This window comes from Plecotus auritus (genome assembly GCF_963455305.1).
Source record: "Plecotus auritus genome assembly, chromosome: 6".
NCBI lineage: Eukaryota > Metazoa > Chordata > Mammalia > Chiroptera > Vespertilionidae > Plecotus > Plecotus auritus.
Genome location: NC_137773.1, coordinates 149,930,384 through 149,954,899, shown reverse-complemented (window position 1 = coordinate 149,954,899; position 24,516 = coordinate 149,930,384). Strand labels below are relative to the sequence as shown.

At 49.1% G+C, this 24,516-nt stretch overlaps 1 protein-coding gene across 2 annotated transcripts in view; it reads right to left on the bottom strand.

Moving 5' to 3' along the window:
• KY (kyphoscoliosis peptidase) overlaps nucleotides 1–24,516 on the bottom strand; it is a 45,073-nt gene that overhangs the window by 14,769 nt on the left and 5,788 nt on the right. For both annotated transcript variants that reach the window (XM_080672594.1, XM_080672595.1), the window contains exons 3-8: nucleotides 22,737–22,799; nucleotides 12,061–12,135; nucleotides 10,203–10,265; nucleotides 8,379–8,461; nucleotides 5,219–5,327; nucleotides 3,815–3,932 (exon numbers count right to left, since the gene is read on the bottom strand). In XM_080672594.1, the coding sequence (XP_080528720.1) occupies nucleotides 3,815–3,932; nucleotides 5,219–5,327; nucleotides 8,379–8,461; nucleotides 10,203–10,265; nucleotides 12,061–12,135; nucleotides 22,737–22,799 (511 nt within the window). The remainder of the gene's footprint in view (nucleotides 1–3,814; nucleotides 3,933–5,218; nucleotides 5,328–8,378; nucleotides 8,462–10,202; nucleotides 10,266–12,060; nucleotides 12,136–22,736; nucleotides 22,800–24,516) is intronic.

Genomic DNA, 24,516 nt, shown 5'->3' with positions numbered 1-24,516 from the left:
CTGCTGCCTCCTGCATGTCCCCTACAGGACTATGCCCAACCAATCTCTGAGCCACACCAGCCAGGGCCCATTTTCCGTTTCTTACATCACCCTTATGGTGAAGTCAGTAGGTGTAATCACAGTAATAACTCTTTCTTGAAGGCACTGTTTAGAGCCTCATGAGGTGACCTCAGGGGCCTCTTCTCCAACAGGTGAGGAGATGGAGGTTCAGAGAAGGAGGCTGACTCGCCTGGGGACACACAGCCAGTCAGTGGCCTGTGCAGCTCCAGCATTTAGTTGTCCTAATGCCCCGTTTGGGAGGCTTTGTCTTGCACCAGCCTTTTGTTCACCAAGTTATGTTTTAATCTATAAATTGATAGGTGGTATACAGAGCAAAATGAAAGGGTGGTTTGCTATAGTGATGTCATTCATATTTGATGAATCTGCAAAGGTGGGGGACTTTAGATGTCTCTTTTGGAGGCCTTATAGGACAAAGTCAAATTTGGGGATAATTTAAGGTTACCCTGGTATCTATCTGCCTCTTTAGGAAGCTGAGAAGGCCACTCCCCAGTTTTGAGGCCTTTGGGGACAAGACATGTTTTGGGATCATCCAGGACATCATGCAAGGCAGAAGCATGTCACTGCGCTTGCTCTCTGTGACAGCTGAAGGATGGATGGATGAAAAACTGACTGACATCTGATTGGTGACAATCAGTCTCTCAGCATCAAAGCCTCAAACTGGTAATAAGCTCCTGGTTTTATCGAAAGCCTCTGGAAAATCTGCTAGCTGGTGCTTGAGCTGTGATAACGGGGCAAAGGAATGTACTGGAGGCTGACTTAGGGCCAGGGATCTGGGGAATTAAACTGGGCCCTGCAAGGAAATTAAGCAGAATTCATAAAGGCTGTGACAATTGAGGCAAAAGGAAAGACATTAATGCTGGATGATAGAAAGTCAGAAAGAAAGCAAACCAGCAGTTACAAGCAATAGCATCCACAAATAATCTCACATCGGTTACTTGGGAAAGACGACGAGGAAATGAAGGATGATGTGAAAATACCTGAATTCCCCACCAAATTACTTTATTAAATCAGTCTTTAATGAGGCCATTGCAGGGCGGCAGAGTGGACTGGCAGCTGTAACGATGCCGTGTGGGCACAGCTCTTGCAAAGAGAACATTCTGACAACGAGGCAGGGATAAATCAGCAACTGTGGATTACCTGTCTTCAGTTATTAAGGAATGAGCTAATGAATTTACCAAACCTTCAACAGTTATTTTAAAGGTAAGGGGGATTAGGGAAGTGATGCATAGATGAGGCTACTGATCTTTAAAGCAAAAGTTAAAAGAATTCAAGGAACTGTGAGCCTATTGTTAAACACCCGGGCAACATGAGGAGTCTTGCACGTTGGGGCCTAACTTTAAATGATGGAAAGTGTTGGGATGTGTTTTAATGATCAGCTGCAGGCCAGAACAGGGCCATTGTTAAGCATCTGGCCCAGGCCAAAAGCTGACGGTTTCACTCCAGGCAAGTGTCAGTTTCCTGAGTGGCTGGGAGTCTGCCCAGGTCTGTGGGAGAGGTCCACAGAGCAAAAGCACTTCCGTACTCAAGGGAGACAAGAGAGCTTAAAAACAACAGTCCCAAAGCTAGGCCATCCACCCCCAAACTGCATGTTCTTGTTGAGTCCTGCAGTCCTGCCAGCAGGCAGCACAGCCCCGGGTACAGATGAGGACACTGAGGCGCCGAGAGGGTAAGTGCCCTCCCAAAGGCACGGAATGAACCCGTGGTAAATTAAGGGCTGGTGAACTGAGGACTGGGCGGGGGGGTGGGGGTGGGGCGGGGAGGGGAAGGCATCTTTCTGGCGTTAAGTCTGGCACTCCTTCCAGCCCTCTATGCTCAAAAGCTTGTGTTGGATAGAGAAGGACATGTTCTATGATTTAAAAACCCCGAATGTTTTCAAATGAACAAATTCAGATGAAAAGAATGAAGGTCTGGAAGATGCTACACACAAATAGAGCTGCAGACAGATTGATGGTTATTCCATATTTTAGAAGAGAATAAGGCCCATTTCATAGAAGTTTGCTGGAATATCCTGTCTTTTCCTGACTTTGGGAGCCTACTGTGTGTAGGATTATGACATGGGTGGTCACAGGGGAGGGAGGGAGGGAGGGAGGGAGGGAGGGAGGGAGGGAGGGAGGGAGAGAGAGAGAGAGAGAGGGAGAGAGAGAGAGAGAGATGCGAAGACATATAAGCCCTGTCCACATGTGAGAAGAATGAGAAGAAATTAGCACCTCTATGGGACAACAAAGCCCAGGGAGGCAAATGACACAATGTTATCTCTATGTGGTAGGATTCAGAGTAATTTAATTAGCTTCTTCTTGCTTCTGTGCACTTTACACATCACCTACAATTAACAAGTATATTTTTAATTTAGAGACGTATTCAGTAAAAGCATAAGGCAAGACAGGAGCTTGTGGATGAGGTGTGCTGATGACGTCCTGGCGCGGGGCCTGGAAGGAGCATTAGGGAGAGGGGCGCAGCGAGCTCTGGAGGTGTGGGCGGCCTCAAAGGGCACAGGGCTGGAAGGGTGGCTGAGGTCAGAGTCTGGAGGACTTTACAAGGCAGTCTTGTTCAGGAACCTGGGGCCGGAGGAGCCTGGGCAGGGTGCTGGAGAGGATGCCAGCTCCTTAAGGGGCCCAAAGGCACGTGGGGGGACCTAGGTCTGGGGTGGGGTGGCAGTGGGAACATTAGGGGTCATGAGGGCTGATCTGGCTGAATGAATGGGGAATGGAGGGGCTGGTATCCTCTGCACCGGACCTGCCCTGGTTGCCTCTGTGTCGCAGGGGTGGGCCCTGAGGCCGGGGAGGGGCAGGCACATGGCGATGGAGATGGGGGATGTGGGAGGCAAGCACTGGGGGTGAGGCCAGGAATCAGTTGAGTGGATGGATGTCTAGTAGAACAGGACACCTTGCAGCCACCTGCTACACTTGGTTTGATGGCTCGCCCTCTGCAGTCCCAGTGCCTGAGAAAACACTGCCAGAGGCCTGCAGAGTGGACAGCGGCCCATCCCTCCCCTGTGGAGGAGGGCGGGGGGGGGGCGGGGTTCAATGGCCCCTGGGGCTGGCTGATTGTGTCCTGGGGAACCCAGCAGACCTCAGAGAGCAGGTACAGGAACTGTGGGGATCAGTGGGGCTCCCCAAGCCTTTACTCTGTCTCAGGGTCACCCAGACCTGGCAGTGATGACCCCAAACACAAATGGTTTCCTTACCGGCCACTCAGCCACTGTCACCCACCCAGGCAACCTGGCCAGGTGCTCACTCCCAGAGCAATGAAAACGGAGCCCAAAGGCTCCAAGACAGACGCTGCTTCCTAGTGATTCAGCTCTTCCAACTGACAACTCTTCAGGTAGGAGAGTTTTCGCTTCCCCTGAGAGAGGCCCCCGGTGCCAGGCTTGGAGGACAAGCCTCTCACAATCCCCGTGGCGTCAGCAGCCACTGTCCTCCCCTTCCCAAATCTGCCATTCTTCTAACCTTCAGCTGCACAGAGATGGGAGAAGGTGGAAAAAGGGCCTTTTATAACCAAATTATTTCTGTGCATTCATCTGCCATTATGTTAATGCATCGCGAAGCCTGGCAGATGGTACAAAGTCAATTATGCTGGTGTTAAAACGGGAGAAATTGACCTTTTCAGGACTCACTTGGATTCCAGAGCAGAGTTTGCAAACTCAGGTTTCAGGGCTGGCATGTGGGCGAAGGCACATAGCACTTTGGAAGGGGGCGGGGTGGATGGGGGTGGCCGGCTCTGGGACGGCCTGCCTTTTGCAGGGCCTCTCTGGTACCTGCACATTTTCTCAAAGAGCCCCGCGTAGCCATCACAGTTGGTCTTCTGGGTCTTCAGGATGTTGCTGGGTTTGAAGGCCTGGCGGTCCTTCTCCTGGGCAGCCTCGATGTCGTACTCTAGAGGGCAGAGTGGGAGGCTGTGAGAGGGGGTCCACAGCCGTGGCACAGCCCCTGTGTTTTCAGCAGAATTGTGGCTGGCCTCCCTTGGGCCTGGGAGAAGCATCAGGCGTGGGGGGCTCTGCATACGTATCCCACCTCCACTCAGCTCTGCAGGCTGTTCTAGGGATGCTGCTCCTGTCCCTGCTGCGGCCCCCAAGGCCAAGGCCTCACACTGACCCACAGGGGGCACTGAGCTACCGTCAAAGCTTGCCCCAAATAGAGAAGACTGTCGCCTACAGCCTGTCACTTCACTAACAAGAGAGCTGGAGGCCTGCGATGGGGCCCCGAGGCACAATGTCCACTGAGGACACAAGTGTCTGTGTGTGTGTGTGTGTGTGTGTGTGTGTGTGTGCAGTAAAAATGTTCTACCAAATATTCTGCTTCTGATCCTGCCCCCTTAAGGCCCAGGCTGAGCTGCTGGGGTTGGGGTGGGAGCAGGTGACCCCTCAGGCCTAAGGTCACACCCCCTACCTGTGTCAGGTGAGTTCATCCAAGCTGCCTCTCTACCTGCTGCTTTGGGAAGACAAAGGAAAAGCCCAGGGGCAGCGGGTCAGGAGAGTCCCCTGGTCCTTATGTCACAGGGAAAACACTGACAGTACACCCACCACCTGGTTCTTCCATCGACTGCAAGGGGCAGCATCTATTATCGTCTTAGCAACCACCTGTGGGGCTTGGCTTGGCCTGGTCAGACTCCCAAGATGGTCCTGTGAAGAACTGTAGGCGGCTGCACAGGCTCAGGTCCCCCGACGTGGCTCTGAGAACCTGGACACTGCGCTGAGACCAGTGGCTGAAGTTGCTAGTACGGGAACAGGAGCAGGGAGAGGAGAGCCCACCCTTCCTGGCACTGTGACTTAAGCAAACTCTGGTTGCAATAACTTTTCAAAAAGCTATGACTCCTCCCCAACTGATGGCCATCCTTTTTGAAAATGCCCTGCCCTGGGTTCTCATCTCTCTGGAGCAGTTTTACCAGGAAGCCAGGACTGAAGGAAGGGCCTCAGCTCTGGCCACTGGCTGTGGGCAGAGGGCCACGTGGGACCGTCTACCCAATGACCCTTCATGGTGACTTTTATTCTGCTTGGTTAGTCTTAGGTTATTCAATCTAGCCACCTGGGAGCCCCTGTCCTCTGTCTTTCATCTTATTCTACACTCACTGGTGATTGAGTGAGTCCGTCCCTTTGGGAACAGGGCCTGCCAGGAATGGCACCAAGGGGTCCTAGAACCAGTAACACCACAGGTGGTCCTACCTATATGGTGGCAGATCCAGATCCAGATGGCACGGACTCTCTCCAGGTCACTGTGGGCCTCCTGGAGGAGGTCGTTCACCAGCTCATCCAGGCCACTTTTGACTGTCACCTGGGGGATGGGAGGGGTGTGCTATGTCAGGACCTGGCGAGGGCTGTGGGGAGCCCAGCACCCTGCCACCTGCAGCCAGTGCTCCCTTTCCTCCAGGCAAAGAAGGAAGAGGAGAGGCCCAGAGGGACAAAGGCTGGGCTAAGGGCAACTGTTGGTGGTGGTGGTGGGGGGTAGCTGAACATGATGGGTAATGCTGACCAGCTGACTCACTGGCCCTAGAGCCACTACATCTTTTCTTTGTAGATTTTGGGACCAGCTAGGTGAGTATCTGGCTGGCTGTAGCAGCCCCTAGTCATGGCTAATATTACCCAAAGCAATATATAGAGTTAACAGACTCTATATAAAATTCCAATAGCCTTTTTTTTTCTTTTTTCTCCCCCCCCCCCATCCTCAAATTGATATAGAATTGCAAAGGATTGGAATAGTCAAAACAATTTTGAAAAAAGAACAAAGTTAGAGGACTCACATTTCTGTATTTCAAAACTTACTGCAAAGCTATAGTAATCAAAATGGTGTGGTACTGATATAATGGATCATATGGACCAAGGGAATAGGATTGAGAGCCCAGAAAAAAACTCATGATACATCTATGGCTAACTGACTTTTGATAAGGGTGCCAAGTCCATTCAATAAGGGAAAGAATAGTCTCTTTAACAAACGATGTTGAACAACTGGATATCCATATGCAAAACAAAGTAGAACCCCTACCTCACACCATATAAAAAATTAACTCAAAAAGGACCAATGACCTAAGCATAAGACTTAAAGTATAAAACTTTTAGAAGAAAACATGGGTAAATCATCATGACCTTGGATTTGGCAATGGATTCTTAGATATGATAACAAAAGCATGAGGTGCAAAAGAAAAAAATAGATTAATTTGGCTTCATAATAATAAAAAAAAAACTTCTGTGCATCAAAGATCATTATTTAGAACTTGAAAAGACAACTTACAGAATGGGAGAAAATATTTGCAAATAATATATCTGATAAGGGTTTAATATCCAGAATATATAAAGAACTCCTACAACTCAACAACAAAAAGACAACCCACTTTTAAAATGGGCAAAGGACTTGAATTTACATTTTTCCAAAGATATATAAATGGCCAGTAAATACATGGAAAGATGCTCATCATCATTAGTCAATAGGGAAATGAAAATCAAAACCACAAAGAGATATCACTTCACACCTACAAGGATGGCTGTAATAAAAAAGACAAGAAGTGTTGGCAAGAATGTTGAGTAATTAGAACCCTGTACATTGCTGATGGGGATGTAAAATGGTGCAGCTGTTGTGGAAAACAGTTTGTCTGTTCCTCATAAAGTTAAACATAGAACTACCATATGATCCAGTAATTCCACTCCTAGGTACATACACAAAAGAACTGAAGACAGGGACTCAAACAGATAATTGTTCACAAATGTTCATTGCAACATTATTCACAATAGCTAAAAGGTAGAATGCACCCATGTGTCCATCAGAGATGAATGGATAAATAAAATGCAATAGGTCCAAACCATGAAATATTATTCATCCATTAAAAAGAATGAAGTTCTGATATGTGTTACAACATGAATGAACCTTGAAAACATGATGTTGAGATAAGCCAGCCATAGGAGGACACATATTGTATGATTGCACTTATAGGAAATATCTAGAATAGGTAAGTTCATAGAGACAGTAAGTAAATCAGAGGTTACTAGGGGCTGGGGGGAGGGAGAATGGGAACTTATTGCTTAATGGGTATAGAGTTTCTGGTTTTGGAAGTAGATAGTGGTGATGGTTATACAACATGTGAATGTAATTAATGCCACTTATAAATTATTAAAATGGCAATTTTATGTTAGATACAGTTTACCACAATTAAAAAAAGGCACAAATTAGGTTTTCTCACAGGGGCCCTCAGGAGGAAACAGGGTTGGGGTTGCTGAAAAGGCAGTCCTGACCCTATTCAATCTTTCTAGAGAAGACGGGGCAACTGGAGGCTCAGTTGGGCCACAGCTGCCCACATGTCTCTCAGCCCCCACCCTAGGGCACTCCTTGACCTATTATCTCATGGGACTGCCCCACTGCTCACTGGAACTCCAGGACCCACTCTCTGACCACAAGGAGACCTCTGGGCCCATCTTCTGTCTCCCACTCGCCCTGCTGCTCTCTGCTTTTTCTTCTATGTCCAGCACCAACTCCACATCCTTGTCTTTGTCCCTCTCATAGGGCCTAGAACACATTGCAGGCCCACACGATGGCCAGGCTGACTCCTGATTTAACCCCAAACTTCAGTCCTGTGGCTTCTGGTCCCCACCCTTGGCCCTCCCTGGCTCTGGTTTTCCACTGCTCGGTGGCAGTGTCTGTGGCCTCAGCTAGGCTCCTGGCACTCCCTCTGAGCCTGGCCAACAGCCTATAGATGACTTTCTGGCTTGCCAGCCTCGGATGGCTCATCTGACGTCACAGCAGGTCCAGCTCCTTGGCGCTTCCAATCAGATTCTCTGTGGTGAGGGTCCTGCTTGGCTCTCACGACCCCATTGTGCTCCTAGTGCCTCAGCTCTTGCTCCTTCTCACCCCCATGCCACACGTGTCCAGGCCCAAAGATGTGAGAGCTCAGCAGCCTACACGCTCAAGGGATGAGCTTGGCTATGGTCACAGTGGGTGCTGGCCATCTGCATCTATGGTCCTCCCGCACCCCCTTTCTCCCTCCCTTCCTGGGCTGGGGCTGGCATGGCTCAGTAGTAGCAATGCCAAAATGGGCAGGGAGAGGGCAGGACAGGGAGGCCTGCCAATGAAGCGGCTGCAGGGTGTGCAGCCTCGGGTGGAAGCATCAGGACTGTAGTGGGGTTGGGGGTGGTGGAATGGCCTTTGGTCCTGGGCAGGGGCCTGCTGCCTTGGGCCTTTTGTCCTCCATCCACACACTGTGAAAAGGCACTCTGGGCCATCCATCCAAGGGACTCGGGATACATTCAGGAGGGGCCTGGGGAAAGGCTGAGCTACCCTGGCTCAGGGGCGCTCCGAGCCACACTGGAACGCTGTAGGCAGAGGAGCCAGCTCTCCTACCTGGGAGGCATAGGTGTCCAGTTTCTCAAACTGCTGCAGGTCCAGGGGCATGGATTTCAGGCTGGACCGATCCCAGGGGTAGGCTGGAAACAAAGGGAGGCTTGGTCAGCTGCTGAGACCTGCTGACGAGGGTTGCCTGGCTGAGGCCTCCCTGTCTTTTTGAAAAGCTGTGCCTGCCTGAATTTTAGCATGATTCTCAGAGCCTGAAACTCTGCTCCCAAGAGCTGTCTCTCTTAGAAAGGACACTTGGTGGAGTTGGTTTGGGTATTGGAGACACAGGGGAATGAGACAGCGGAGCAGGTATGGTCAGTGTCACTCTGCTCCAGGAGGGTGCAGGTGGGGTCTCTGCAGGCAAGTGCGGGGGGCCGGCCATGAGCCTCAGCGCTCTGTGCATTTGCCCACACATCCCTCAAGGGCTGTGAGAGCCCACACCTTGGTGCTACAGACCCCAGAGGTGTGGTGAGAAGGTGAGGATGGGTGTCACCGCCAGCTCCGGTCTGAGCTGCTCCATGACCCTCATTGGGCCAGCACTGGATGAGAGGCCGTGCCAGCTGGTTAGGCAGCTGGTCAAGTTTAGCTGCCAGGAGCAGGCCGCATGGATCCTTCTGCATCTCCCCACTGCTCCAAGGTCCCTATCGTAAAGCTGTGGCCTCGCTCAGCAACTTAGCATTTTCTTTCTTCTTCTGCTTCTTCTACGAGGACTAAGGCATTTCCTGGACCCCACACCCACATCCTGCTGTCCTGCACAACCTCACTTTAGAGCTCCCATGAAGCCCAGCACCATCATGGTTACCGCTCTGGTGCTGGAGCTGGGACTTCTCGTCTGCCATTACTCAGGGCACCATCAGTCCCTACCCTGTGTGGTCCGAGTGCAGCCCTGGCCCAGCCAGCCCCTCAGAAGGGCACGGGAACATGGCGGCAGGCCCTCATGAGCTCCCCCATTTCTCAGTGCCCTCTTTTTCCACGAATCTGGCTCCTACCATTCTCTGACAAGGGCCATGAGGGTGACCTAAGTGGATAAGAAAGGGACTTGCACATCGAACAATTTCTGCTCAGTACAGCTCTGCAAATGAGGTCTCCCTGCCCCCATTTAGAAGAAAGATGGCATTTCTAAAATGGGACTGAAAACCCTACTACTAGTTTTACCCTTTCTTGGTTCTGTTTTACAATATCTGAATGTTAAAATTACCCACAATGATTTATGCCTCATTAAGTTTACCTTCTGAGCAGATTATATAAATCCAAATATGATTTTGCACAAATACATTTAAAATGCCAGTGGCATTAACAAAATTATCCTAATTTTAAAGCAAAACAATGGGAAGAAGTGCCAAACTGTACCAAACCTTAGATGCCATCTGGTTTACTGAGGGGGAAACTGAGGCCCAGGAAAGGTGAGGGGGAAACAAAAGCAAGATTCGAACCCAGGCTGTCTCTCATCCCACGCAGGGTTTCTTCCTCTGCCCCACTCTGCTTGTTTGCATGCCTCCGACCGTACAGGTGATTGGCATTCTATTTAAAGTTAACACAATTCTGGATTCTTGTTTTAATATGTTTCCCATAATGGGCTGCCTTGTTATTGGTGGGGTGTGTGCTTTAGCTTAGGGTTCACATCTGGTGTGTGAGCTTTTTACTTTGCCCCCTGTGTCCATGGCAGACATTGCTAATCAATCACAATACTCCTCCCTCCCTGAGCCCAGAGGTGGCCCCTGACTCTCAGCACAGGGTCCCAGGGAGCCATTTTCAATTGATTGGAGACTCCCCCATGAGGCTAAATTAATTCCTGTCTCATAGAACGGCCCAGGGGAAGGTCCTGCAACTTACCATGAGCATCTTTCCCTCCAGGCTGCCGGGGTCTTGTGTTCCCATTTTTATCACCTTGCAAACCTACAATATCCCGAAGATCAGGAGTAGAGACACTTCAGAAGAAACAGAAATGCAAGCACAGACGATTCTCTGTGTGGGCCTTGCTTCTGACCCCTCCCCTTCACTCTCCTCCTCAGAGCCTTCTTGCTCCCATCCATACCTCCGACCAAATTGCTGCTGGAATTGCCCTAGACGCCCTGGTGGGGCAGAAGGAGGCCTGGGAACCAGGGAAGGGTGACAAGAAAGACACCTGCCATCTGCGAGCATTTCCTCCGACAGCAACATTTTGGATTATGGAGCGGCCCACCTGGGGCCTGCTGCTCCTGCCCTCCTCCACTGGCTCCTGCCACGCTGCAGCACAGCTGGGGATGCCGGGAGCCCCGGCGAATTCATGCCAGATACCCCTGGACGAGAACTGACCATGGACAGACATGAAAGTGGGGCGAGAGAAAAGTAGTTTGTATGGAGCTGGAACCCAGAGAGCAATTATTAAATTATTCCCTGGGAAAGTTCAAGGGAAACCACATCCTATAAATCCAGAACTGTTAAGGCAGGATGGTTGCCAACAGTTCTTAGACTCCAGGGGCAACAGGAGAGGAACCCTTCCTGCTGATCTCGAAGCAGGTCAGGAAGATGAGGTTCCTGGTGGGACCTGGAGGAGCTGGGGGTGGGGTGCCGAAGCAGCTGTCTCATGTCCCTGAAGCCCACTGTGGGCTGTAAATATAACAACCGAAGGCTGCAGAGGTCTGAAGGCCATTCTAGTAACATTGGCCTTTTCTCGCACCTACATTTTTTCCCATCTACCTTCTCTGGTAGAATGATGGGGATTCAAATAGAAGCTGGCCTTTATTGTGTACTTAGGATGCCTGGCTTTGTATTGGCACTGTACTTGGTACCTCTCATTCAACTTCACAAGAATCTTATGCGGGATGCTGGGAACCAGGGAAGGGTGACAAGAAAGACACCTGCCATCTGCGAGCTTTCCTCCTTTTACAGATGAGGAAATTGAGTCCAAGAGAGAGGTCAAGCCACTTGCCCAAGGTCACAGGGCTGAGATCTGAACCCAGCCAGTTGATTCCCAGGGTCTGTTCTCTCTCCATTTGACTGTCCTCCTGAGATCCTGACCGCCGAGGGCTGTAGGGCCAGGCAGACTTGGAGGGTCCGCCTTGGCCCGCTGAGTGGACTCAGAGAAAACCTGAGTCTTGGCTGCTCTGTGGCCTCTGTTCCTTGGCTGGCATTTCCCTAGGCCCTTGTTTAGCCACAAGATGGACAGATACAGGGGGAAGTGGAGGAGACATCGTGGGCCTAGGTCTGGGCCTGTACGCACTGCACTGAGGCTGGCCACGTAGGGTGGGGAAGAGCATAGGCCTCAGTTGGACCTGGGTTCTGACCCTCTTCCCAGCTGGTCACGTAGCAGCTCTTTCACCTTTCTGAGCCTCACTTTACTGATCTAAAAAGTGGGTATAATACTGGTATATGCCAAAGTTAATGAATGCAAAAAGCTTACATGGTACCTTCCAGACAGTCAATAAACGGTATCTAAAAACAGTAACACTCCTGTGATGCAATTCATCTTTAGCTAAATGCCTTGTTCACCCACACCACACTGCAGACACTCAAGAATAGTGATTACTGGGAATGGAGAGGAAACAGAACCCCAGCACAAAGCTGTCATACCTCTGCCTCTTACCAGTGTGTAGGTCCAGGCTACTCCTCTCCTTACCCCAGAAGATGCCCAGGCTGGGCTCTGTCCATTCAGTTGCCCTCAATCCTCCCTGCCAGACCTCCACACACAAGCAGCCCTGTACGTACGTACGTTTATCCAAGGAAAACTTCTTAAGCAGCTCGGGCATGGCGTCTCGAGGGTGCACCTCCACAGTCAGCTGTGTCCCTGTAAAGGAATAGGAGGTGACAGTCTCATCCCATGCTCCTAGGAAAGGATGCAGTGTCTCCTGACAGAGGTTTGAACAACAAAACACAATTGGTTTGGGAGCTTTCTTTTGAACATACAGGTAATGCTTGTTTAAAAAGAACAAAGACAAAACGCAAGCCGACAGTTTCCAGACCAAGGTAAGACGGAGTAAGCCCATTCCACCTGGCCTCTCCCACCGAATGCGGCTATAAACCTTGGAAAGAATGCATGGGGCAACAATTTGAGGACTCAAGAGTAAATGATAGATGGACTATTGGGGAAGAAGATTAGGATTTAAAGCATCACCAAATTGGCAGTGCGGTTACCATTCCCTCTCCCCTGTGGTATTACTTAGGTTGGACTCAACAGCAGCCCCAAACCCAGAAGTGCACAGTGGGTGCAGGGCAAAAGTGCTCCAAGAGGAGCCTTTTCTCCCAGCCTGTGGAGTGAGAGAGAGAATCTCTAAGAGTAAGGGAGTGGGTGAAATACCGTGTTGTGCCCCCCCCCCCCCCCCGCCCCCTTTTTCTGTTATTTCCCCACTCAGCCATCAGGAAATTCTATTGGTAGCAGTGCAGAGTGATTTTGGTGGCCAGGTAGACACATAAAGTCTTTGAGAGAGGGCATGAGAGAAGCTAAAATTCCCAAGCGTGTGGGGCAAATTCTTCTTCTTCTTATGTTTCTCTCTCTGTTCTCACTGATTGGCTCCAAAAGCAGACACAGTTGTGAGAAGTGCCTGGCAGAGTGGGAAAACAAAAGCTCCAGCTTTTTGGCCAGAGGACTGGAAAGCAGGTTGTGAAGAGGAGGGAGCTCAAGAAAACAAACCCATAAAGTTATGGATGAACTCTTGTAGTTACCCCTGAGTTGTATGTACTGGGATCTCATCCTAAAATCATATCACAGTCTTAGAGAACTAAACTATAAACGGACAAACAATAGATACAGGGACATGGAAGCATGGAACTAACTGATGAATCTCAGAGGGAAGGGGAGAGGGGAGTGGAATGAGATGAGCTAAAGAACGTACATGCATAGCCCATGGACAGACAATAGTGCTGTGAAGGCCTAGGGAGTGAGGGCCACGCATAAGAGCACGGTGGAGGGAGTCGTTGGCGGTGTAAAAGGGGATATCTGTAATACTTTCAACAATAAGGATGAATTTTTAAAGAGTAATAAATAAAATCTAAACTATGGGGTAGACTAAATGCTCAGACAGGCCACCGGGTGGTGCATGTACAGGGCAGAACCATATAACATTACAAAGGCTACAATCCAAAATTACTACCCAGCATAGGAAGACCTAGGAAAATCTCAACTTGAAAAGGAAAAGATAATCAACATATGCTAACCCCACAATGACACAAAATTTGGAATTAACAGCAAAATAAAACAGCTATGCTCTAAAAGGTGAGGGCAAACAGTCTTGAAATAAATGTAAAAATACAAAGTATAAGAAAAAATATTTTAAGTTATGAAGAAGAAACAAATGAAAATTTGAGAACTGAAAATGTAGTTTAAAAAATTCTCTGGATATGCTCAATAACAGAGATGACAGAAATAAGATGTAATGAACTTGAAGACAGATTAATAGAAATTATACAATATGAATAACAGAGAGAAAAAGTGAACAGAGCCTCAGGGACCGGTGGAACAATACCTAAAAGCCGAACATTCATGTCACTGAGATACAAGAAGGAAAGAAGAAAAGTGTGGTTCAGAAAAAATACTGGAATAAATTAATGAGAGAATAATCAATGAAACTAAAAGCTGGTTCTTTGAAAATATCAGTAAAATTGACAAACACTTTAACCAGATTGATAAAAAATAAAAATAAAAAAGAGGTAAGACACAAATCAGAAGCCAAGACACCAATATCAGGAATGAAATGGATGGTATCACTACGGATGATCCTAAAATTTAAATGAAAAGATACAGCAACTAGAATAGCCAAACCAATTTTGGGAAAAAAAAATCGGAGGACTCCAACTATCTTATTTTAAGATATTCTACAAAGCAACAGTAATCACAGCAGTGTGATAGTGGCAAAGATAGATACATCGATCAACAGAGTATAACAAATAATTAAGAAATAGAGCCACACGAATGTGGCACATTGACTTTTTACCAAAGTGCACAGAATAATCCAACTAGAAAATGGGTAAAAGAATGGATATTTTGCCAAAATAGAAATGGCAAGTAAGCACATAAAAAGATATTCAACATGGTTAGCCATTAGAATGCAAATTAAAACTATAATGAAATATCACACCTATTTGAAGAGCAATACTAAAAATAGAGTGATAATACTATATGCTGACAAGGTTTTGGAGAAACTGAAGCTCTCATGCATTTCTGGTGGTATTGCAAAGTGGTACAGCCTCTCTGGGAAAGAGTTTGGCAGTTTCTTATAAAACAAGACATATACTTAACATATGACCCAACTACTGCACTCTTGGGCTTTTATCCCAGATATATGAAAATTTATATTCACACAACATCCTATGTACAAATGTTTACAGAAGCTCTATTCATAATCACTCCAAATTGGAAATACTCTTCAGCCCTAGCTGGTTTGGCTCAGTGGATAGAGCGTTGGCCTGCGGAACAAAGGGTCCCAGGTTCAATTCCGGTCAAGGGTGTGTACCGGGCCCTGGTTGGGGCACGTGCAATGTATTTCTCTCACATTGATATTTCTCTCTGTCTTTCCCTCTCTCTAAAAAATCAATGGAAAAATATCCTCAGGTGAGGATTAAAAAAAAAGAAAGAAAAAAAAAAATACCCTTCAATAATGCCGAAAAACTCTTAGGAGTGATGGGAAGATGTGATTACAAAGAGTCTTACAAGATAATTTTGGGGATAACAGAACTGCTCTGTAATCTGGCTGTGCTGATGGTTACATAGATTATGCATATGTTAAAACTCGTAATTTAAAATAAAATAAAAATTAAAAATCCCCAACCCGATAGAAAAAAGCCCAAGCAGAATTAAAACAAAACAAAAACCTGGATGATAAAGAAAGATACAAAATAGAAATTGAACATCCAAAGTAGGATTATTGTAAACATGCTTTTTGTAATCTGCTTTCTTAAGTCTTTACAAGTCAGTAAATACAGTCATATGCCATCATTTTACACGGTTGCATAGTACTCTATTCAATAGATGGTTTATAATCCATACAACCAATCCCTTTTCATTGGATAGTTAACTTTTCCCAAATGTTTTGCTAACATAAACAGTGGTGTGATGAACATTCTGACACACACCTCTTTACATACTTTTCAAATCAGTTCTTTTGAATAAGTTCTTAAACCTGGGTCAGAAGCTGTGAAGATTTTTAAGGCTTTTGTTAGATATTGGCAAGCTTTACCCATGAATGATTTTATCAGTTTATGATCACACCTACAGTGCAAGAGAATGCCCATTTTGCTCATTCTTGCTGTTTGATTGCAAAGTTGGCCACAGTACTTTGTAATTCCTCCTGTCGAGAGGTGTTTTGGTTTGGCCTAATGACTTGGCTTGGCTAATTAACATGTGGCAGAAGTGATGAAGTATAAGCTCTGAGCCTAGGCCTTAAGAGACTTTGCAGCTCCTGCTGTCATTCTTAGGATTCCAGTCACAACTGCCATGTGAATGAGCCCAGGCTAGCCTCCTTGAGGATGGGAGACCACGTGGAGCAGAGCACACTCAGGTGAGGCCACCCTAGACCGGCAGGTTCCCAGCCAACCCTCCAGCTGACCACAACACATGAGCAAGCCAGCCAGGACCTGTGCTCAGTGGGGTGTGGCTCAGACAAGAACGCCCAGCCCACCTGTAGACTTGTGAGCTGGTAAATGCTTATTGTTTTAAGTCCCTGCTTTGCGATGCAAAAATAAATTATGACTATCCTCACTGACATTTGATTTTTACCATTTTTTTAAACATTACTATTATTATTTTGTTAATCCTCACCCAAAGATATTTTTCCATTGATTTTTAGAGAGAATGGAAGGGAGAGGGAGAGACAGAGAGAGAAACATTGATGTGAGAGAGACACATGGACTGGTTGCCTCCCACATGTACCCTGCACCCTAACCGGGGCTGGGGATCGAGCCTGTAACCGAACTACATGCAATTGACTAGAATTGAATCTGGACCCTTCAGTCCACAGGCTGACGCTCTATCCACAGAGCCAAACCGGGTCCAGATTCAATTAAGACTTTAGGTCACCTGGAACTTTTTATTAATGAATAATGACATCTAGTGTTTTTGTACATTTCTTTAATTTTTAGCATAGTATTTTTCATATATTTATTTGCCACTTTAAATTCTTATTTTGTGGATCACCCCATTTCCAACTGATATATTATTTTTTCCTTACTGATTTTGCAAGAGCTCTTTTTATTAATCCTTTGCCTGCTAAATGTGTTACGATAATTTTTCACAGAATAACAATACTGACTTTCTTGTGCAGCTCAAAAACTTGCTCAGCATGCTAAAGAGAGTAATTCTCAAACAACTTTAAAAGCTACAACGTGGCCTCCTGAGGCATTACTTTGAAAGGGTTAACATTCATTTTGAGTGTAGTTTCTAGACTATTCACTTTCAAAGACAATCAGATATGGCTTTACAATTACGACTTGAAGCATTTCAGAGTTAAAAGCATGCTTCAGATTTGGCTTTAGGAACCGAACCGGTGGCATCGCCATCAGCAGCAAAGACTCCCTGCGTGTCCTCCCGTGCTGGGTGAGGCCTGGGCCTGTTCCCCTTTGCCTCCTCACTCGCCCACCCGAAACACTCTTAGGTGTTCCTCCAAAGGGGGTGCCAAGCTTCATTTGACTGCCGGATGCCTTGTGAAAACAAAGATTGAGGAACATGACCACCCTTTCCCCTTTTGCGGGTCCCAGTACACAATGCTCTGAGAAGCCCTGCAGCACAGAACTCTGCCGACTCAGTACTACTTTGTCAAAAACAATTTGGAAATGCTGGACTAGAACAACCTCCAAAAGCTAAAGAAACTGCAAAACGGAGCAACGTGGTTGATGGTTTAGGGCTCAACAACCAACCTCTTCCCCAAACTTCTCCTAATGTTCAGGTACTTCCCACCTCTCCCAATTCAGCCACATCTCTTTGTCAAAGAATGAGTGAGCTGAAAAGGGTGGGTCTGAGGGAGTCACACGCAGAACGCACCACCATGTCTCATCTCTCCTTCCTGCACTTCCTCTTCTCTCTCCCGTCTTGGCCAGGGGCTGATGTCCAGCATCCTCCCAAGTCCCACTTCCTGGCTCTCCCCCAAAGTGGTGCTGCTGACCAGCACCTTGTGAGCGAAACAGCACAGCTCCCCGCCTGCCTCATCTGTGTGGGAGCGAGCCCAGCTCCCGTTTCCGGTCTGTAAGGGCATTTCCGGGAGGCTCTCTGCTCCAGGAACTGAGCCTGGGCCTGGGCTTGTGGCCTCCAGGTGAGCAGCATTCACGGCACAGCCCCATGCTTCCTAAAGGTGGGAAATGGTAAGAGTCTGCAGACTGTAGCATTCCTGCATCAAATAACATTCTTAATTTAAGAAAAAAGATTAATTTGACCAATCTCCAATGATAAGGAGTGGGACATCATTTAGGACAAAATTTAAGGTACGCTCTAAACCAGCCGTGGGCAAACTACGGCCCGCAGGCCAGATCCGGCTGTTCTATCCGGTTCTCTTGCTCTCCCCTCCGCTCCTTTACTTTGAATTTATATTAGTTCACACAAACACTCCATCCATGCTTTTGTTCCGGCCCTCCGGTCCAGTTTAAGAACCCATTGTGGCCCTCGAGTCAAAAAGTTTGCCCACCCCTGCTAAACCCTAAGTCTAGTCAGATACCGTTACACTAATCTTAACAGTCACAACCAAACCCAAAGGGACTTTAGGTCACCTGGCTGGTGCTTTCATGACACCCCTCCCCACTTCTATCAGTTGTCACCCAAATTCCATTTCTGAAGCTGCAGTTCTGCCATCCTAGTGGAAGTGTCTAAATGATTGTTTTCTGCGAGCCTAAGAAGTGGCTCCCACAGGCATCTCCAGCTGCCGCTGGCTCTGGTCCCTTTCTCTCCCCCTCTCAGGAGTGGAGATGCGGCCGGCAAGCCCAGCATGTCCATGGCATGCTGCTCCGGCCTGCCATTCACCCAGCCGGGAGAGTCCTCCCACCCGACAGCTTCCCTCCAGGTCTCGGCAGGTTTGAATCAGGATTTGTCTAAAGGCCTAATTTGCTCAGAATTACTAATGCCGAGATGGCAAACAGATTTCGTGTTGTTCATTAACTCTGATTGGAAGTGGCTGCCTAAAGCATTGATCAGTTAGCAGAGGCTGCGTGTACACATGGGTGTGTGTGGGGAATGAGGGACTCATCTCAGATGGCTGCCTTCATTGACTGAAGGTCTTCATTAACTCTTTCCATAAGTGGCTGCCACGTTTACAACCTGAATTCTTTGCCTTGGAATGTTTTCCTGCAGTAGCAGAGCATCAGCAAACCTCAGCTAAAGCGTTTGAAAAATACCCCTAAAACAGACTCTAGCTAGGTAGGTGGTCAAGAGACTTGCTGTGGTTTCTGCCCCGGAGTGCTGTAGTCAGCGTTAGCGCAGGGCGTGGTGAGCTGTGGCACCCAGGAGCAGCCTGCTGGATGGTGATGGGGAGAGCCCGGCTCTGTGGCATGCTCACTGGGGACTGCTGGACACGCTATGAAAGCCCCACTCAGCAGCTCTAGTTATGAGATGACAACCGAGCATGCCAGAGCTCAGGGAGAGGTCACCGGGGCCCCAGCCGGCGTGTGTGACGAAGGGCGTCTCTGTGGCCCTAACTGACCCGGCTTCCACTGGGCTCTTGAAAACACAGGGCCATTGACAATTCCTTCTGCAGGGCAGAGCACCCTAGGGGAGTCCCAGATCTGGAAACAGGGCAGTGTGACGCCAGTGCATGCATGATCAAAGAAGGCAGGGGGTCTGCGAGGGGATAAGAGCGGAGGACCTGAAGGACAAACACCTCAGCAGAAAATTGACTCCAAGAGTCACTGTTGAGGCCTGAAGTTAGGGGGAAATTAAGCATGCTCTTCTCATTCAACCTCACACCTGTTACAGACTAATCTTCTGAAACCCCTTCCACGCGAAGATCCACAATTCCAATGATCTTTTGTCACCTATTGTGTCAAGTCTTCCACTGAATGACAAGGTGAGGAGGAGGGGGAAGCTGGACCACTCTGAGTAACAGTTCGGACTGAAATTTTGAACTTCTTGTCTGGCGGGGAAGTGGAGGGGGTGCCGCACCCAATTGTCCCCACCAGATTGGTCCCTGCCCTGTATGGAAGGGGGCCTGTGGTGGAGCAGTTATGCCCACTGGCTTTGGAAGCTCCCAGACATGGGTTTAACTTCCAGGCCTGGCATGTGCCAGCTGTGTAACTTCAGGCAAGTTACTAAAGTCTCTCTGGTCTCAGTTTTTCCATCTGTAAAATGGGAGTGATAACCTACACAGAAGGTGGTTGTGGAGCTAAATGAGATGACCCTCAAAAGGGGCTTAGGTCCCTGACTGGCCCACACCAAGTGTCCCCCTGGGGCCCTGCTGTTACTGTCATAGAAAGAGCTGCCAAGGAAGCTGCATGGGGGCTGACGTGGTTCCCAGAACAGAGCTCACGAGGCTTAAGGCTCACTGGGTGAGTAGGAGAGTGGCACATGGAATACTGATGTCCTTGGTCACTCTGATCCAAAAGAGCAGGCATGTGGTTGCTCGGCCTTGGCACCAACCTCAACAAGGCCCCGTCTGAATTCTTCATGTTCTTTCCCTAAAAGGCGCCTCCTGCAGCTCCTCCATCTCCATCCTCAGCTCCCAAACCTTGACTCCTCTCTTTCTCCAATACCCCAATCCACACCAGGGAAGCCTCTCTTGCCTGGATCATCATGCTGCCATCTACAGGGTCTTCTGGCGCCCACCCTCACGCACTTCTGTTTATTCTCTACTCTTTGGAGGCTCTCCTGTTTAAAACCGAGTGGTTTCCAATGGCACTCAGACTAGAAGCCAGCATACTGCGGGTAGCCTCACAGGTCCTGCAGGGTCTGCCCTGTGTCCACCCGACCCACGCCCCTCAGCCACAGTGACCTGCTCTCCGCTTCCTGAATACACCAGGCCCTCACACCCGGCTCCCTCTGCTGGAAGCTCTTCCCCAGACACCTGCGTGGCTTGCTGCCTCACCTCCTCCCTTACTCGAAGGTCACCTTCTCAGGGAGGTCTTTTTTCAACTATTCTATTTTAAATTGTCCCCTGTGGTAGGCTCCATAATAGCCCTTAAGGATAACCATGTCCCAATTCCAGGAACCTGTGAATGTCACTTATACACCAAAGGGGACTGTGCAGATGTGATTAAGCGAAGGATCTCGGGTTAGGAAGATTATCCTGGAGTATGCAGGTGGGCCCAGTGTAATCACAGGATTCTTATAAAACAGAGGCTGAGGGGGATTTAACTACTGATACGGAGAAAAGGCAGTGTGACAATGGAAGCAGTGGTTAGAGTGGTGCAGCTACAAGTCCAGGGGTGGCATCAGCCTCCAGAAGCTGAAGAGGGGAGGAACAGGTTCTCCCCATGACCTGCCTGACGACACTTGGACTTTAGCTCTTGAGATGGACTTGAAACTTGGGGTCTCTGGAACGATTTAAGAGAGTGAACATGGATTAAGTCACTGACTTTGTGATAATATGTTACAGCAGCTGTAGGAGGCTAATACACACCCATGTGCACATACACCTAACCCCTATTCTCCTTCCTGCTTTATCTTCCCCTCCAGCCTTATCTGACTCCATTTGTTAGAGTCATCTGTCTCTCTCACTAGGGCAGTGGTCGGCAAACTCATTAGTCAACAGAGCCAAATATCAACAGTACAACGATTGACATTTCTTTTGAGAGCCAAATTTTTTAAACTTAAACTTCTTCTAACGCCACTTCTTCAAAAAAGACTCGCCCAGGCCGTGGTATTTTGTGGAAGAGCCACACTCAAGGGGCCAAAGAGCTGCATGTGGCTCCTGAGCCGCAGTTTGCCGACCACTGCACTAGGGTGTCAGCTCCATCGGGACAGGAGCCTCTGTCTGTTTCCTTTTCTGATGGATCCCCAGTGCCTGCAGCAGGAACTGCTTTTTGTGGAATGAATGGGTCGGTATCAGTGTGAACTCTGGCTATGCCCCTAAAGACGGGGAGCCCTCCTCTCTCTGTGACCCAGGCCCCCACAGGACCCTGCCCGGCCCATCCATACCAGTCTACACAGGGCTCTAATCCTCATAGGAGGACACGGCTGCCCTTCTTCTTGTCCCCCTGGAAGCCTTGAATGCTGGGAGGTGGCATGCGAGTGGCATACAAGAGCCAAGGTGCCAGGTGCAGCTCTGGTGACCAGCCCACCCCTGTCTGTGGCACAGGGGAGGCAGTGCAGTGCAGAGGTCTGACCTTAGACCAGGCTCTTGGGATGGCAGCATCCCCAGCCTCAACTTTCTCCTGTGCAAACAGGGATAACACCAGGACCCCATCAAGGGGTGTGGCCAGAACTAAGCAAGACAAATGGTCGCTAATCCATTCTCATTTTGGTGAGGTACTGCTTATTCTTGTTCTGTGGCCAGCTGAGTGCTGCTGGTCCAGAGAAACGGTAAGGCCCAGGCTTGTCCCTGTGGTGCTCAGGGCAGGTGGCAATTCATAGTGGGCCCACCAAGAGGCCCTGGGTCCTGTCCTGGAGCCGCTTTCTCAGGAATTCTGGCCTAAAGGGGTACTGAAACCCGCATGGCCAGGTCCTTCCTGCGCAAGTTTCAGGGGACAGTCCCCCGAGGACCCTAATCCTCCCGGGAGCCACCACTGTCCCCTCGATGTCCTTAGATAATCTCCTTACTGGTTAGGACAACGGTGCTGAGAGCACTGGTGATGAGCTCTTAGGGCTGAGCCTATGGGAACGCTCAGACCCAGGCCTTGAGTCTTTAATGCGGAGCAGAAAACTGAGGCAGGGGTGGGGTCTCTAACCTGGCCTCCCCTCCAGCCTCAGCGGTGGAGCCCTCCTGCTCCACATAAGCCAGTGGGGGGAGATGGGTGTTGGGGTTGGGGGGCGGCTGTGGTGAAAGCAGAGCTTTGAAGGTTAACAGCTCAGGACTTGGTGGTGGTTGGTGGGAGGTCAATTGCCCAGCTCTGAGTCTTGCTGGCCATTTGATCTTGGACAGATGTCAACCTTTCCAAGCCTCAGTTTACTCATCTGTAAAATGAGGATAGTAGGAGTACCAATCAAAAAGGATTGTTGTGAAGCTTAATTTATATGAGAATAATCATGTAAATGGCTTGGCAGGGTGCCTGGCACAAGGTTAGCACTCAGTAAACGACAGCTATAGCGATGGCAATGAGGGTGATGATGATGATACCAGTGGGTTCTGTGGCCCAAGGTCTATTTCTCGATCCCATGATACCATGCAGCCTCTCATTGCTTCCCATGGGATGTAAGAAGAGGGAAAGGGGGCTCCAACATCCATGGGACAGAGAGGACCTGCTCCCCAGTCTGAGCTCCACACCCGCTGTCTCTGGCATACGGGAGCTGGAGAAGGGGTCATGACGTGGCGAATTCCTTACCTTGGTTGTCGTAGGAAGTGATGACCTGGGTCTGCTGAGGATGCTGCTTCTCTGCCAGGTTTCCTATTTAAGGAAGACAGAGGAACCTGCCGTGACCACTGGGACCACAGTGGAATCTTCCCCGGGCAGAGCGGGGAGCTGCGTGTCTGCAAGAAAGGCAGGCTGGTGGGGGCCCAGGTCATCCCAGGCCTGGCCTGAACACAGGCACACCCGCCTGCACAGCCCCACAGCGTGCACACGCGGGAATCAGCAGTCACACACCTGAACGCAGAGGCACACGACTGGAAGCCCTGTGCACACACCTTCACACCTCCCAGCAGGTGCCAACACAGATTATTATTATTATTATTTTTTGTACTTTTACTACTAACTTCTTTAGATTATTGGAGTCATGGTTTTTAGTGTCCCTCATAGTTTTCAAAAAATATATATCCAAACTTTTACACCATTATGGGAATGTAGTTCTTTGGCCTTTTTTGAGGATACTAATGCGATTCTCTTCCTTTAAAAAAACTTTTATTGAATTTATTGGGGTGACATTGGTTAATAAAATTCTATAGGTCTCGGTGCCCAATTCTATAATATGTCACCTATATGTTGTCTTGTGTGCTCACCACCCAATACAGAGTCTTGAAAAGAAACTGGGGATGCCTCCATGGGTTAAGTAACCATGACTTCAGACTTCGGTGTCGCTGGCACAGTCTTCAAAGCGCATGGGGATGCCTGACATTCCCACCATTTAGTAGAGCGGGCTGAGAGGTTCCTGTCCCAATTTACAGCTAAGGGACACGCAGCTTGGACTGGTTAACTTTTGCCAGTCTCTGCAGCTAGGGAGCATCAGACATGGGGCTTGACCCCAAGCCTCTGGGCTCCTAGCTCAGCCTCTTGCCTCCCTCTGAGAAGAATGGGGCAGCCTGCCCCTTACTCCAGCCCAGGAGCTGGAGTGATTTGTAGTTTGGTTCAGTTGCACAAACATTTGCAAGGCAACCACTACGTGAAAGCGCTTTACATGTGCTAGTAATGTTTATGTCCCCGGGACACGGAGCTGTCCTCAGGGTCTAGCGGGATCAGGCAGGAGATGCCCCGTTCCTGCCATAGGCCATGAGGAGGAACCCACAGGCTTCTTGGGGAAGCACCACTTTTCCTACATCTCTCCCTTTACAGATGCTGCGGTGGCCTGGTCTTGCTGAGGTTGCCCTTTAATTTCTGCTTCAGAGAGGAAGGGGAAGGAGCTGGGAAGGCCAGGGTTGTGGCAGCCAGGGAGGTGATGATGATGATACCAGATGAGACCCACTGCTACCACCTTGGCCAGCCATCTTCTCCCCTGGCCTCCACTGGTCTGCAGAAAGGCTGTCGGGCCTGCCACTGAAAGTGACCACTGGGACCAGTTTCTGGGTCTGGAAACAAGCCTGACTCTGGGGCACTGGCCTGACCAAGTTCCATTCAGGTGCGTCCCTCGTGCACCCACCCAGATCTGCTGCTCAGTGCTCCCATGCCTGGGTCCAGGCAGAAGCCAGTCATAGTGGGTGATGGGGCGCTGAGCTGGGCTGGGCTTGCGATACACCTGGCAGGGTCTTGCCCTGGAGAAACCTGCTGGCTCCAGCCTTCTGTAAGCTGGCCAGCCAGGACCCTGAGCCCCCCGGGCCATGATAGGTTGATCAGCTGAGGGCCAACTCCAGGCCAGACTCAGGCTAGGAGACAGGGAGGCCACCTCCTACGGGCACAGCTGGCTGTATTTCGGCTGGCCGAGGGAGGAAACAGGATCTGGGAAGGGAATCCT